Source organism: Athene noctua, chromosome 5 (genome assembly GCF_965140245.1).
Source record: "Athene noctua chromosome 5, bAthNoc1.hap1.1, whole genome shotgun sequence".
NCBI classification, from domain to species: domain Eukaryota; kingdom Metazoa; phylum Chordata; class Aves; order Strigiformes; family Strigidae; genus Athene; species Athene noctua.
Genome location: NC_134041.1, coordinates 24,669,842 through 24,685,243, shown reverse-complemented (window position 1 = coordinate 24,685,243; position 15,402 = coordinate 24,669,842). Strand labels below are relative to the sequence as shown.

At 35.8% G+C, this 15,402-nt stretch overlaps 1 protein-coding gene across 3 annotated transcripts in view; it reads left to right on the top strand.

Annotated features, from left to right (window-relative positions):
- The window catches only part of CAMSAP2 (calmodulin regulated spectrin associated protein family member 2), a 90,647-nt gene that overhangs the window by 4,554 nt on the left and 70,691 nt on the right, over window positions 1-15,402 (top strand). For all 3 annotated transcript variants that reach the window (XM_074906746.1, XM_074906744.1, XM_074906745.1), the window contains exon 2: window positions 7,819-8,078. In XM_074906746.1, coding sequence (XP_074762847.1) covers window positions 7,819-8,078 — 260 coding nt within the window. The remainder of the gene's footprint in view (window positions 1-7,818; window positions 8,079-15,402) is intronic.

The window sequence follows — 15,402 nt, the reverse complement described above, 5'->3', positions numbered from 1 at the left end:
AGATACTAATTCTTGAAGTACATGTTTTTCCCATTTGATAGGGGACCTCTGCATGCTTTTTGGAAGGTTGTTTTTCAGACAGCTTTGCATCCAATTTTTAGTTACTAAGTTAAGACTATTTCTGACATGTATGATTCTCAGAATGGGAACAATTTTAAAGTCAAGTTAAATCTATTGCTGTTCTACTATCCATATCATCCAGCTACAGTAGTAAATGTCATTGGTTTAATATGAGGCTTTTTTGACAGGAATAAACTAAAACCTAAAGAAAAGCTGCACAAGTCTGGGAGCTTGTCCTAAACATTGTTGTGTTTTCTGCAGTAAAAAGAAAATAGTTCATCCACCTTTTCACCATAAATATATCCTTTATAGGTGTCTGAAGCAATAGATTGCAAGTTGCATCATCTGCAACTAAATGTTATCCAAGAAACTTAAAAATAGCTCTCTTGTGATTATAAATATTTTCAGAATTCATATGCAGCTACTTACTGCTGTTTGCACATGTTGCCAGTAGAACCATGAAGGGAGGAAATGAACATGTGTATCTGACAGAAAGAAGTTTTATCTAAATACTCACATCTGTTATGTTGGGTGTTGCAGGCCAGAACATCTTTAATTTTTTTCCTAGCATACCTAATTTCTTTACTTTTACTCAGTATGGCAGTTAGTAAAAGCTTGCACAAGAGGTTGGAGTATAAAATCAAATGTTTGAGATCCATGCGAGGAATTTTTTTTTTTTTAATAGATTCCTTTCCATCATTTCTCTAAAATAGCTGCTGACAAATGGATACTTTGGTCAATTCTACTGAAATCAGTTGGAGTAATCATCTACTGAGATGGTCTACTTAGAAGTTGATTGTATCTCTCCTTTCTGTAGAACATGTTTAAAACATGGTTTGACTGTAAATCACTTTTAAAAAATAAACAAAATTGTATGACCTTCTGGAGTATTTGGCAGTCATCTGAGGTTGTAGACTGCATTCACAAAAGTACCAGAAGGTGAATTAGTAAGCTAATGGTTGTCAGGATTCTTACTACATGATAGACCTCTGGTGAGGTAGTTTATAAATCTGTTCTTTTGATGACTTCGTGTCATTGAGCATATTCTGAGCCTGTTTGTTTTTACAGTTGAAGTGCCTGTCTGCAGAATGTAATAATGTGACTTGAAGAGTATTTATATGCAGTTAATCCACAACTTGTCACCTTTCTGATGTAATTTCATTTCTACAGCTAGTTGGTAGATTTTAATGAACACAACTGGATACAATTCCCTTCCTATTTTAACTACTTGCTTTGAATGAATTTTTTTGCTGATCATTCTGGAAAATGGACAGGAGTTGAAAAACCCTCAAGAACTTGCAAAAAAATTAGAGTGAGTTCTTCTCTCTGCTTCCCCGCCTCCCTTGAATTACAATACATTATTACTAGATCAGGTAGCAGTAATAAATCTTTTTGCTATGGAGTTGAAATATAGTGTTTGAAAGCTTTTTGTCTAATGTGAGAGTTCTATAGCTCTAGCTGTTTCCTGTGTGTTTTCTTTTTTCAATTAGAAGCAGTCTTAAACTGAAGAGAACCTGTAAGCCAGACACCAAAGCTCATCTCTGTCCAGTTATGGCTGGCAAAGTTTTCTTTGGTTTAATAAAGTCTTATAATAGTTCAGGAAACAAGTGTAATTCTCTAAATTTCTGAAACAATCTTTTGCCCTATTCCATAGGCTATTTAAATCATATCTTGACTGTAACAGTCAGGGTGATGGCTGAGTGAGATGGGATTATAACTATACTATTATCCTATTTCTCCTATCTTACCTTTCCTAAAAATAAGCTCTGAAGGCATTCACGCTAATAAGAACTGATCCATTTATTGCCAGGGTTAATTTGAAATCATTCTTTTGTTTATCAAAACCTGAATCAATATGCAGGTTTTAGTAAACTAGGTGTTAAACGTTCCCATTTTAATAGGAAATGCCTCTACCAGACAAATTCTGTGTGCTTTGTGAGTAGTGCTTCCTGTTGTGCTACTGAAAACAGTATTGGACAGGATAGACATGTAGTGTGACCCAGTAGAGCATTTCTTATGTGATTTTTTTTTTTTCTTTTTTTGTTCAAAGTCTGTGTGGGCTATGAAGGTGCATGTTTCTTTGCATGTTTTTCCTTGGATGTTTTGGGGTTATTTGTGTGTTGTTGTTTGGGTTTTTTGTTGCTGTTGTGTGGTGTTGTTTTTTTTTTTTTTAAATAAGAAATCCTTTAACTGGAGAACTGCTGTTCAAGCAGTGGATAGTAGTTATTTTTGTGGCATCTAGAAGCAGGAGGGTAGGGTCTGATTATTCATAGTACTTTTGTGGTCGTAAATCCAAGAATCTCTTACGTTCAGTTTAGTTAGGTAGACAAAGTTAAGAATTGTGATGCTGAAATTTAGTCTGCCATAAATTTATAGAGGTTGACCTTTTAGATATTTGCTTCTAGGCAGAAGTACACCTACTGCCTGCTAGCTAAGAAAATGTTAGTGGCAGACTGAGACAACAAACCAAAAAGTAAAAATTCTTTTTTAATATCAACTATCTCATTTAGCTTTCCACATTTTGATTAAAAGTTATATTTAATGATTTTTATTTTTTCAGTAGTATCAGTTTGATCCATGGATTACTAATGTGCTGTAAATCTTAGAACTGGTGTCCTCAGAGCCCTTGAAGTTGTCTCCAAAATAAAACAGCAAATTGAAATGTATGCCTCTTCTACTCGGGCAACTACAAAAATTCATCAAAAGCAAAATAATGTAAATTACACTCCTCTGGCCTGCTCTCAAGCCTTGGAGTCTTGACTTCCATGCAAACTCTGCTCTCTTGTGCCCAAATAGCAAATGTGGCACCAGAATCCTTGTTGGCCAGTGGAGTCTGAATGAAGTAACTTAACACTGTTACCTTATGGCAAAAGCATCCCTTGTGCTGTCCTGCAGAAAGCTGTCAAGTAACTGAGTCCATTAAAATTTGGCATAAATTCATTTACTGGTTTGTGCTAGGAAGTGGTTAAAGGTATTAGAATTTTCATTAAATAATTCAGTATTAAATCTGAGTCTTCTACAGTTTTTTTTTTCTTAATGTCTCTGTTGATTGACATCAGTAACCTGTAGAGGTGGAAGTTTTCTAGGCTGTGGCTTTGTGGCTCACAAGAATGATGTATATTTTAATTAGAAAGCATTGGTGAAATATTTCAACTTGTTTCTGGTATCCTCAGGAATAAAAGAGACCTTGTTGACAAAGACTTCTAAGCTTTTAGACTTCCTTAATGCAAACAGTCCTAAATCTGGAATTGTTCACTCCTATAAACTTGAAAAACTCAATTGTCATGTGACTCAAAGGATTGTATTCATCTTTGTCAAAGTCTGGAAATTTTACAAAGAAACCATTTGTTTTTAAAGAAAGTGTAGACTTTTCACATTAATACAAGTAATTTTTTTTCAAAGGAAGAATTCATAGTGTCTTCCAAGGAGTAATTCACACTTACCTGAGGAGAGAGTTTTGTTTATAAAACAGCTTTGAAATTTAAATTCAGGGGTGGTAGCTACGAATTATTTTTAGATTGTTCCTTCCCTTTAAAATGGTCTGTTTAAATGGAAAGTTAAGTTACAATTCTATTTTACGGTGGGGAGAAATAGTAATCCCATGTTTCCTTTAAAGCCTGAAATCAGTCCTTTTATTTTTTTCTACTCTAGAGAGCATCTACAGAACTCCTGAGTCCATTATAGTTTATGGAAAAAAAATCTGAAGATATGTTGAGTACTGTTTTAAAGGTAGCCTCATTCTTAAAATTATGTCATTGTTTTGGACTAATGCAGTATTTCCTTTTTTGTTCTTTCCCCTGTGTGTGGAACTTGTATATTAGCTTCATTTAGTCTCTTCACAGTTCAATATTTACAAAATTCAAAATACCACTTTTCTTGGTATGGGTTAAAAAAAAAAAAGGTTTCCAAAATCGAAACCTGTGACCCTGTTGACAATTTTAGGAAAAAAAAATAGGATGAAAGCACCTTCTGGAGATCATCTAGTTTAATTTGCTCCAAGAAGAGCCAGCTTCAAAGTTAGAAAGGGTTTCTCAGGGCCTTGCCCACTCAGGAGTCCCTGTAGATGGTGGTTTCGCAGCCAGGTCCACAGGCAACCTGTGCTCTGCTGCTCTTGCTGTGAAGATTTTATTTTTACTTGTATCCAGTTGAAATTTCTGTTGTGGCAGCTTGTGACCGCTATTTTTTTGTCACTCAGTCCAAGTCTGTGTTTCTGAAACCTGCCCGTTGGGTGCTGGAAGAGTGCAGTTGGATTCACATCCTCTCCAGCAGAAACAGACCCAGTTCCCTTGGTCTCTGCCAGATTTCATGTGTTTAGCTCCCAGAACTCAGTGTCCCCAAGGTATCTCTCTAACACAATGGCTGTACTTTGCCACAAATTTCAAGGTCAAATGGTACTTTATGGCAATATATGCAACAAGGTATTTATTTTAAAATGGTTCGTTTATTTCAGTTTAATTTTGAAAGTCTTTGTAAGCTGGCCAAAGGAAAGGGACTGGTAAAACGCACATACTTGGAAATAGTGTTGTTTCTTCTCTGCCTAGCAGAGCAGTTCAACAATTTCCAGTCCTGCCAGAACTGTTAATACAGGCTTTTGACCCTGTTGGTTGTTCTGGTAATCTGCTGAGAACTGCATGTAGCCTTGCAGTCCCTTCCACAGGAATGCAGGGGCAATGCATGCCGATTCTGGAAGGGCTGTTACTCTGAGGTCACTAACAGGATGTTTCCATGTTTCCTCTATGTCTAGCTGCTGTGCTTGCCTTTTTTTTTTTTTTTTTTCCCCCCCCAAGCTATAACAAAAATGAGAACACAGTTTGTATCTTCTATCAAGTTCTATTCTGAGATGTTTGATACATGTTACAAATTGGGAGAAGTGCATGTGTTTCTGTCTGTGCAAAGGGAACTCCGACAGGAATTTTTGTAAAGACTTATGATTTTGTTGCAGCAGAGATTCCTTATTTATATGTTTTCACATGTTTTGTTTTGATAAATTCAGACTATGTCTGTAGTCATAGTTTCTCTTCCTAGCCCCTTGTTTCTGTTTTCTATTATGCTAATAAATTTATTTTCTGGTTTTATTTTTATGAACGCCGGTAAGTTTCTATTACAAATTTATTTTTGTGAACACCAGTGAAGTAAAAGAAATGGCATACATCTCATTTTGTCTTTTGCTGTATTTTTGAGAAGCAGAAATATCCTTTATAACTATCAAAGGCAAATAGAATTATTTATAGTCTTGATTTTTTTTTTTGTGTATCGAATTTTTTATTACTAAACCCCAGTAGTGGACATCATCCTTTCATGATAAATGCTTTTTTTGCATTATCTTGTCACTTTAGGGTCTCTTTTGGTGGTACAGAAGATCAGAAGTTGCTTATTAACAGATGATGGGTTTATTATTTCCCATCTTCTCATTTGTCTTCTAGCTCAAATTTTCAGGCTTGAAATCTGTCGTTGTCTTCAGTGATTCTAAAATACTGAATATATGCCTTCTATTTGTGTGTAGCTAACTGCTCCTACCCCCAGGTATTTTTTCATATGGGCATGAGGCTTTTTTAGATTTTTCTAAGAAATTACAAATGGCTTTATCTCTTCCTTCATGTTGCCCCCCATCCTATCTAACTTCCATGTGATTAAAAAATGGGGTGTGTGGTTTTCTTAAAACTTGCTGGTGCACATTGTGAGACATTTGCAAAAAAATGTTTCTTAATGGCGCACTACCTTGAGGAGTTGGCATGAAGATGCTTTAAAAGTTGGCATTTGAAATTATAGAGGATAAATAATGAGGACTGAGCTCCTGATAACAAGGTAGAGGTGGATCATGAGGGACTTGAGAAGTAATGAGCTTAATATTTAAATAGACAGTGTATGGACAAACAGGGAAAAGAAAGAAGGACAGGGAGAATTGAGGGAGATGGCAGTTATACCTAGGGAAGCACATACCTAGCAGCTAATAGAGTTTCTTAATTAGAAGTGCTTTTTATACTATTGGATTACTGTAGGTCCTATCAAGTCAGTAAGTGAGGCTGGGAAGTGGCAAGAGAAGATTGCAGTATCGTTGCCTGACAGTGATAGATTTTGTTGTTGTTTGTAGCTTTATTATTGTGAAAAATTAATGTTGTTTGGCTTGTATTTTAAAGGACAGAGTAGTTTTGCTGACAGTATATTTTGATCTGTAGTCTAAAGCAGAGCTGTCAGCTTTCTAGCCAGATTAGGCTCCTGGTTTAAGCAGTTCATAAGCTATACCTCTCTTCTCCTTGGTATTCTGAACTGGCAAGTAAGAAGTGATATCTTATGCTTTTTTACCATCCTTACGACATGTAAGAGATTATGTCTTAATATTTCTTTTTCCTTTTTGCATTCTGTAATCCTTATCTTCTCCTTTCACAGCTAGAAAGCAGCTAGCTCTTCTTCCAAAGCCCATAATGGAAGCACATGAACTGTAATAGAATATGTATGAGGAAGAAGATAATCTGTCATTATCTTGTGATGGCATGTTCTGGTTTTTTCTCTCCCCTACTCCACCCATATTGGGCTGTTTACTTCACCCTCTGCTTCAAACCTTGTCTGTTTAGCCACTTATCCAGCTGAAGGCAAAGGGGATAGGAACCTGGAGTTCCATCACTCTTTTCCTATGCACTTTTTTCCTTGTTGCAATTAATTAGGCTTTCCCATTTGGGCTCAGGAAAAGAATTGCATGCTCTTTATCCCATAAGTGCTCTTGACTTAGCTGATTTTACAGTGGAGACTGAATTTCTTACACAGGGAAAGCGAAGCATCTTGCAGTGTGTACGTCTAGAAATATGAAGTCAGAAACCATGTCAAGTTATTTTCCACTTCACCGGTGATTTAATTTAATTTGATATAGTACCATATTTAATTAATTTATAACTAAACTTTTATGGTAGACAATTCTCAGTATAGTCTGTCTGTATTTTGTTGTGTAAAGTATTTGGAAAAACTTTTAGCTTGTCTTGGAATGCTAATTTTGGGGTAAAAATCTCTGTAAACTTGACAGTCTTGAATAGTTTTCTGTCGGTGCGAAGACAGCTCATTGACAAAGGAGGAAAGCCACAATTTTAAGCAAAGTCAGCAAACAAATACCCAAGTAAGAATTCAGTATTTTCTCAGAAGGAGATTTATACTATTTTTTGACCTCTTTTTTCATTCTTTTAATTCCAGTAAAACATCCGTATTTACGCTTAACTGCTGGACTGTCATTCTGTGATGCATGACCTTTGAAACAGTATAATAATCAAATTTCTCTTGCACATATGAAACATAGAAGGCTGCTGAGGTGAAGTTTCCCTTTCCATCTCGAATTATTCTGTGATAAAATACAACATTCCATTTCCATTTTATTATTGTGATAGAGGCAGGATTTTGTGTTTAAATGGGTGGTGTTCTGCCTTTGACCTACATAGTGTTATGCCAAAGGAAATGAGAAAGTTTGGACATGTATTTGGAGAAGCCAAGAAATTTTAATGTAATGATGCTGTAAACCACAGGTTGGCCTTCTGGTGTGGCCTTTGCAGTGCAGAACTTTTTTTTAAATTTTTCTCAAGTTTCTATTTATAGTTCAGATGTTACCTTTGTATGCAGTTTTCCCCAGTGTTTTATATCATGATGATTGGTAAAGACTCTGGCCTTCCTTTGCATATGCCTTCTTTAATGTAATTTTGAGTTCATACATACAAAAAGAGCCTAATACTACATCTATCCTTTCTGATAGCAATGCCTTTTTTTTTTTTGTCTTTGTAGAAAATGTTCCAGAAGAACTCCGAGAACCATTTTACACAGACCAGTATGACCAGGAGCACATTAAACCACCTGTTGTTAACTTGCTGCTGTCTGCAGAACTCTACTGTCGTGCTGGGAGCCTTATTCTCAAGAGTGATGCTGCAAAACCACTTCTAGGTCATGATGCTGTTATACAAGCCCTGGCACAAAAAGGCCTTTATGTCACTGACCAAGAAAAGTTGGTGACTGAACGAGATCTTCACAAAAAACCAATTCAGATGGTGAGTGTTTAAAGCTTGTATGTTACATTTCTTCTGTTCTTTGTACTCCAATAACTATGTATCTGTCTTTTAGCATGCATCATTATGTGGAGGTATTTTTTCTCAAGAGTTAAATGTGATTCATTATTGGGAGGCTTATGATTGTTCTGGTTTGTTTTTTCTGTCTCCTCATAGCTGTCAGTGCAGGTGTATTTCCTCTGTACTAATGCTTGAAAACACCTATCATTCCACTTAGTTCAAGTGTTACGTTTTTAAATATAGCAATGATAGTATGATCACTTTTATTTCAGTTGTACAGCACTGACTGTCAGTGAATACTTCTGTGTTGGAAATAGGGTTTTTTCCCTCCTTATAGAAATCTTTGGTTAAAAGTTTAAAATAAACAGACCAGGGTTTTGATGACATAAATAATTCAACCTAATAATATTCAATAGTCACCACTTACATATTTAGTCAATGGTATATTCTTTCATGCAGACTTTTAATAATATGTCTTTGCTTCATGCAACTGCTAATTAAAACATTAGTTCAACAGATGAATGATTCTATTACTAAGCTCCTAAGTCATGGATTTTCTTCCTTGTTTGGAGCTGAGTCTTAAAAAAAAAATTATCTGTAAAAAGGATGGCTACATATGGTGATGCTAAAATGACAGTATGGTAGAATGAGGTTCAACTATATTTAATGTGAACTATTTAAAATTATTTTCACTCTTTTTGTTGTTTAATGTAATAATATGTAATAACCAAATGTAATCAATTAAGTAAACAAACAAAATATGAACCTGCAGAGGTTGAGCTGACAGCTTCTATTATAATGCAAAACTTAAGCTTGCTGATTTTTAAATCACGAGCAAATTTTATTGTGGTATCAGTGGAGCTACTGTTGCTACTGTACTTGGAGGTATTTCTGACACAATCTGATGTTTTTAGATTAGAATACTCTGGACCCAGGGAATAAAATGTCTGATAGAGAAGAGACTTCTATAAATGTTCTGTCATCCATTAGCTGAATCTGGACTTCACAGTCTAGTTTTCCCAGGGCCTTTTTTGTTTGAATCTACCCTCTGGAGTTGGCTGACTGCTCTACTTCAAATCCTTTGATACTTTTACGGTCAGTGACTTCTAGCTGCTGCTAGAATTGGAGGTGTGTGGCTTTTATCATAAGCTTATTAGCAACTTGTCTTTAGTAACATGTAAGAAGACTAACAATTATTTGGCAGAATATGGCTAGAGAGTCTCTTATTTGATCAGCTGGTATCAAGTGGTGTTGCAGAGGCTTTACAGTGTGACACCAAAGCTACTAATTACTAATTAATGACTTATTCCACACAGTATTACCAAGAAGTATTAGATCTCTTAGTTTGTGCAAGTGTTTTTTAGAAGTAGCAGTAGTCAGTTACTGTGATATAAAGACTACATTCTTTGCATCCAACTTGTTATTACTTTTTATTTGAAAATTGCTTCAACAGGATGCTTAAGATCTGAAGATACAAATATTTCAACATAAATAACAGGAATAGAACTAGTCAAGACACTTTTTCCTTATGATGAATCTATGACCAGTGAATGTTGATAACTTGAAATTTTGCCAGTCTCTTTTTTTGATCTTGATATCCTTTTTAAAAAGGAGAGTTCAGCAAAGAACAAGTGGCATTTTAGTAAATGAAGCTGTAGATAGCAAACAGGACATACTGAAGTGATAGAGAATTTGCGGGACACTGGCAACAGTCATATGGGTTTAGGAGTAAGCATTTATGATCTTTGTAGTCAAAACATTTAAGAGATTAAGAAACAAACTTCCTAACTGTTCGTGTTTTTACAGAACTTCATTCTTCTCTCTGATGGAAAATAAGATTAATGATTTGCTTTTATGAGCCTGTGGTTTCCCCATTTGTGTTTTTTTTTCATTTGATCCCTTTCTAGAGTCAGTATTCCCTAGTTTGGTTTACTGATCTTTAACTCAGTAACTAATGTTGCTTAAAATGCTTTTCAACAGCAATTTTGTATTTCCCCTGTGCTTGAGTTGGTGTTTGTGTTTTTCTTTCCCACATTGCTTAGACATAGTCCAGCAAGTAGTTATCTGAGTGTCTGTGTCAGAACAGTTGACATGCCCAGATTCCTCCTCTGTGCAGATCGCTTGTCCCCACTCTGGTACCAGCAGCAGATGAGTACACTGATGCTGTCAAATTAGTTCACAAGCAGCTGGGCTGTGACAATGAGAGGGAATACTGGAACAGAAACACAAGTGGCTTGGGCAGAAGGGCAGCCATGTCTAAAACAGTTGCTACCAAAGAAATGGCTGTGAAACTGTAGTCTCAGTACTAATACTCTGAGCCCAAGAGTTTTAGTTTAATGCCATGACCATGTCCCTGTGCAAATTCCTAGCAGCAAAGCTAAATTTTAATTGGGAAGTCTGAACCTTTTTCCTTATTATACAAATAGGAAATTTGGCAGAGAACTTCAAATCTGGCTGTTGCAGTATTGACAGAGTCTTAAAATTATCCCCTTGATGTTTTCCAGTACCTCTTCCTAGTGTTCAATATGTCACAGTTTCTACAAGTCTTACAAAGATGTATATCCTGGTTTAGAGCATGGAATGATTTTTCTTTCTCAATTATGTAGAACAGAATGTTTGCATATATAATTAGCTCATATGTTCCTCTAGTAGATCAGATTGTGTTAAACCTATGTTCAGTGTAATTTTGAGGAACATAATAGAAAATACTATGGTAGTCTTTCTCTTTGATAGCCTGTCTTCCCCATGAATAGGGGAAAGATGTTGGTGTTTGTTAGAGGACATTTATTGTTTGCTCGGAGGTACTGCATTTCTGTAGCTGGAAAGGGGTTATTTACATTATAAAATGAAACTATGGAAAGAGATTTGAGTATGAAATGGTTAGATTTTACTTGTGCTTTATAACGTGTGTAGCTGCTGTCAACAGACCTGGAATTCCTTATACTTGTATGTTTGTAGCAGTGATGGCTGTGGCAATTAATTGTTGATTTACTTCATGTGTGACTACTTACTAAAGCGGGCATGTCAAATTTTGGCCTTCCCTGTTTCTTAGATAGCTATAACTGAACCTTTTTCTAGGAAGTACCTTATATAAAAGTCTAGGAAATGAATGTGTTTCTTGATGTCCTGGGGTTGGGATAGGTGGTAGTACCCTTGTTAGTCATGACTGACTTGGCTGTATTAGTATCTGATGTGAGAAGTGGCAAATTCTTGTGTTTGTGTGTTTGTTTATCTGTATACACACTTAGGTGTATGTGTATGTAGGTTCCTCCAGTTGAATGGGATTAGGAAAGAGGCATGTGTAAAATAAACATACAGTAACAGAAGCAAAGGCTTCTCTTTAAAGCCTGCCCTGTGTAGGGGTAGCAAAGTCCATGTGGAGTCTGGTTTGATTTACTCTTCCTTATGCTTGGCTTGTTTGCTTTTGTATTTGTTTTTCTGGTAAAACTGAAAGCTAGGTTATTCTTTAGGCTTGTTCCAATTTAAAAACTTGTAATTGAAACTGTTCCTGAGAGACTGCATCTTGCAGAATGCTAGAACTATGCAGTAGTACCTCTATTTCTGTTCTCCATGTATTGCAAGCTATTAAAACTTAATTCTATGCTTATTTTTGTTACATCTTCTTATTTCATGGTATTGTCCTTTATTTTTGGTGGGGTGGAGCAAAAGAACCAAATACTACATTATTAGTCTCCAGGTTGAAATTCATATGATCTTGGCTCTGCTACATTAGACTTCACACAATGCAGAAATAGTCTAGAGCTTGGAATTGAAACAGTGTTGAGACAAAAACCGGGGTGTATTTCTCATGAAAATTTTACTTCAGGTGAGGAGTACATAAGGAAATACCTGATGCTTAAAAAGTGTATGAAAGCTGCAAAAATATGAGCAAAGCTACTTATTTCAGCTGGCAAGTTCAATTGCATTTAAAAAAAAAAAAAATCTTAAACGGCACTTCCATATGGAAATCATATGTGAGATTTTGAGAGGCTATAGAAATCGGAAATAGCCGAAGAATTCAGCATGGTTCTGATAATTACGCAATAATTTTGTTTTAATGCTTCCAGATGCAATATGTATAGATCACTATTCAGGTCAAGATTAACTTTTATATTTCCATGTTGATTTATCTTAAATTTCATGTTTATTTTATGAGTCAACCTGTCTTAAACCTTCAAAAGTCACAAGACTCATATTTTTTTCCTCATACATGTATTTGATCTTTATGCTTAAAAAAACCCTATATCTGTTCTTACAGGACAAACCAAAAGAGACTTCTAGAAAAGTTTCTGCATTATGGCAATCATTTTATATCAGCTGAATAATGTATTTGACAAGACCAATCTTTTTAAGAGAATACTAGTATTTAATCAGGCTGGGCATTTTGTATTCATATGCTGGTGATCTCTTTCAGTTTGCCTTAAGTGGAGGGAAGAATGAACAGATGTGGTGGGGGAAGGAAAACATTTTTTAATTTCTCAAGTCCCTGCAATGCACTTCTGCCATTGGGGAAAGGAATAAAGAATCAGCATCTTAGTTCTCTGCTGCCTGATACTCTGCAGGGAAACTGAAGTTGCATAATTACCCAAGCTGTGGACTTCTGTACTGATCAATCTATGTCCCTAATGTGGTGGACCTGAAACCAGCTAAACTTCAAACCCGAGGAGTAATGTCAAATTTTGAATACCTGTTTAAAACCAGTGTGTACTGGGGAGCATGTAGATACAGTAATGTTACAGAATATTACCAGATTTGTGCCAAAAATCCATCTACCTGCCCTTATTGTTGAATATTACTAGAGCATCTTCATCTGACTTACAAAAGAAGTTACTGTCTTCCAAGGTTTCTGCCAAAAAAGGGGGCATTTTTAGATACTTAGTTCTTAAATAAAATTTGGCAACTACTAAAAGGTTAGTTCATACTCTGTATATAAATACTGTCTCCAGGAAAATATGACATATTGTCAAATGTTTCTTTGTATCATCTTCTCTATATAGGAAAATATAAAAGCTGTAGTAAGTATAATGCAATCAAGAAGTGTAACTTTTGTTAAAATTTGAACTCTAATTTGGAAAAATACTGCTGCAGAAGAATGTCAGCCAGCTGAGCTTAAGGTATGACCTTAAACTCATACCCATATATAATTATTTCTGAAAAGTACTATCATTAATCAAGAAACACTTAAATCCTCCATACAATGCTACATTTGTCAGCCGTGATGCCAAGGGAATATGAAGCTTTAGCAAAACACCAGCAATAAGTCCATAATAGCTGGTAGGATTAAAATTGTTACCTTCCTAATTCAGAGATGTAATTCATGAGTATGGGTTTTTAATATAAAAAGTAGTGTGCTGTCATTCAAATTCTTTATCCATTTAGCTGCAAATTACCTTCTTCCTTGAAGATGCCTTCTGTGAGGAAGTCTAGCAATAATTCTCTCTGTAGCAGTTTGTGAATCTGGGCTATAACTGAGGTATAATTAGGGGTACCTGTATTAGCTCTTTAGTAGTGATCAGGAGTGTGCATTTGAGGCAAATCTCCACTGCACTTACTGTTTGTGTTGTGGAGTCATCCTGGGGAGTACAAACTCTGTTTCTTTCTGCAGCTAAACTGGAAGATGGGCTCTATGGTAGCCTCTTTGCCAAGGGGTACTCATTTCACATGATTGACATGAACCCCGTAAGAAGGGAGTAGAGTCAATTCCTGGGACCTTTGCAGCAGTTTTGCTTTCCTGGTGTGCAGTACTAATTGCTAAGTTAGTCATAGCCTGTGAAACTTACGTGGAATGAAGGGGGATTGATAGTGCTGCTTTTGCACCTGTAGCCAGGATCTGGATCTCTTTCTGGATAAGACAGCAAACAATAAATGGTTAACTCATCCTGTAATGCAGGGTTTTGGTCTCTGGCAGACTGAATTTATTTGAAATGACAGTCCCACTCATCAGCGGAGTATTTCTCCTTGCTGAAGGACTCCAGCAGCTCATCCATTTAGCTTGCAGCTACATGCTGCAGCTTCTGCTTGTTCATGCTGTAGAATTCCTTTAATTTTGTAAGCAACAAAAAGTGTATTAAACACTTCATAGAACAAAGGAGTGAGATGTGGCTTCTGCCCTGAAGATTTTTTTTTTTTCTTTTAGGTTTTAGGCATGATGTAACAAGTTTCCATTCCCGTGCTATTGTGAATAACTCGTTAGATGAGGACACATAAAAAGCATTTGCAGTTTCTTGACTTGAGCCAAAAGATACCATAATTTGTTAGTTAAAACACTGGTTTCTGATATTAACTGACTTGTGATATTCAAAATCTTGTGTAGTAGTATTTTTCGTAGACGATCAAAATAAAAAGCAAATATAGTGTTGAAACAACCTGAGTTTAGTTTAATGTGCTGCACTGAACGAGTCAGCTGTGGTTTTGGGCTGGGATAATGTAGTCTTTAAATGTTCCATATTTTTTGCTCAATGTATAGACTTATCTCTGCAAAAATATTCCTTCTAAGGTCCTCATCTGCTTGAAAATAGTGATCCAGTATTTTTGCTGGTCTTGTGTCAGATAAACCATCTCACTTTGGTCAGCATTGAGCAAACATCTGTTTGACATAGTATCGCAATGTGGATACTAAGCTCCCTCACTCATGAGGTGACAGTTAACACATTGGTTGCCGTAACTGCTATAACTCTTCATAAGGTGTATTTGCTCTTATCACTTGAACTTAGTGTCCTGTTAACTCTTTTAATGCAGCTTATGTTGACTCATAGCCTGGTAATTTTGTTTTGCCTGCTGCTTGTTTTAATTATGTTTGTCTTGTATGTAGAAAATGCTTTTTTTCTGTATCATATAAACAGTAGCAATGACTTGGGATGTTGTTCTACAGTAAGTTTGTCTAGAATTTAGCATGCACAAAACATATAGGTTATCTGTTACAGTAGGGTTTGTTTTATTTCTGTAGTTTTCTGGGACTGAAGACTGTACTTAATCTTGGCCTGCTCCTTTTCTGGAACTGAACTTTGATTATCTGCTGCTAATGCCATTCTTTTGCGCTGTAAATTATTATCTTGGCTGCAGTCAAATTGAATCACTTTTGTGTTATCTCAGCCAGTTGAAAGAAACTGCAGGTAAAATAAAATTACATAATTAAATTTTTCTATGCTTACTTTTATTCATATGTATCTTAGCCTACAAGTAGCTGAAAAGAAAAACAGCAGTAACAGACCACTATTTAGGAAGATCTCTTGTGGGAGAAAATCAACATTTATTCTTAGAGCATCTGTTTTGAAATATGGTTGACAAGGGCTGTCTGCAAATAAAG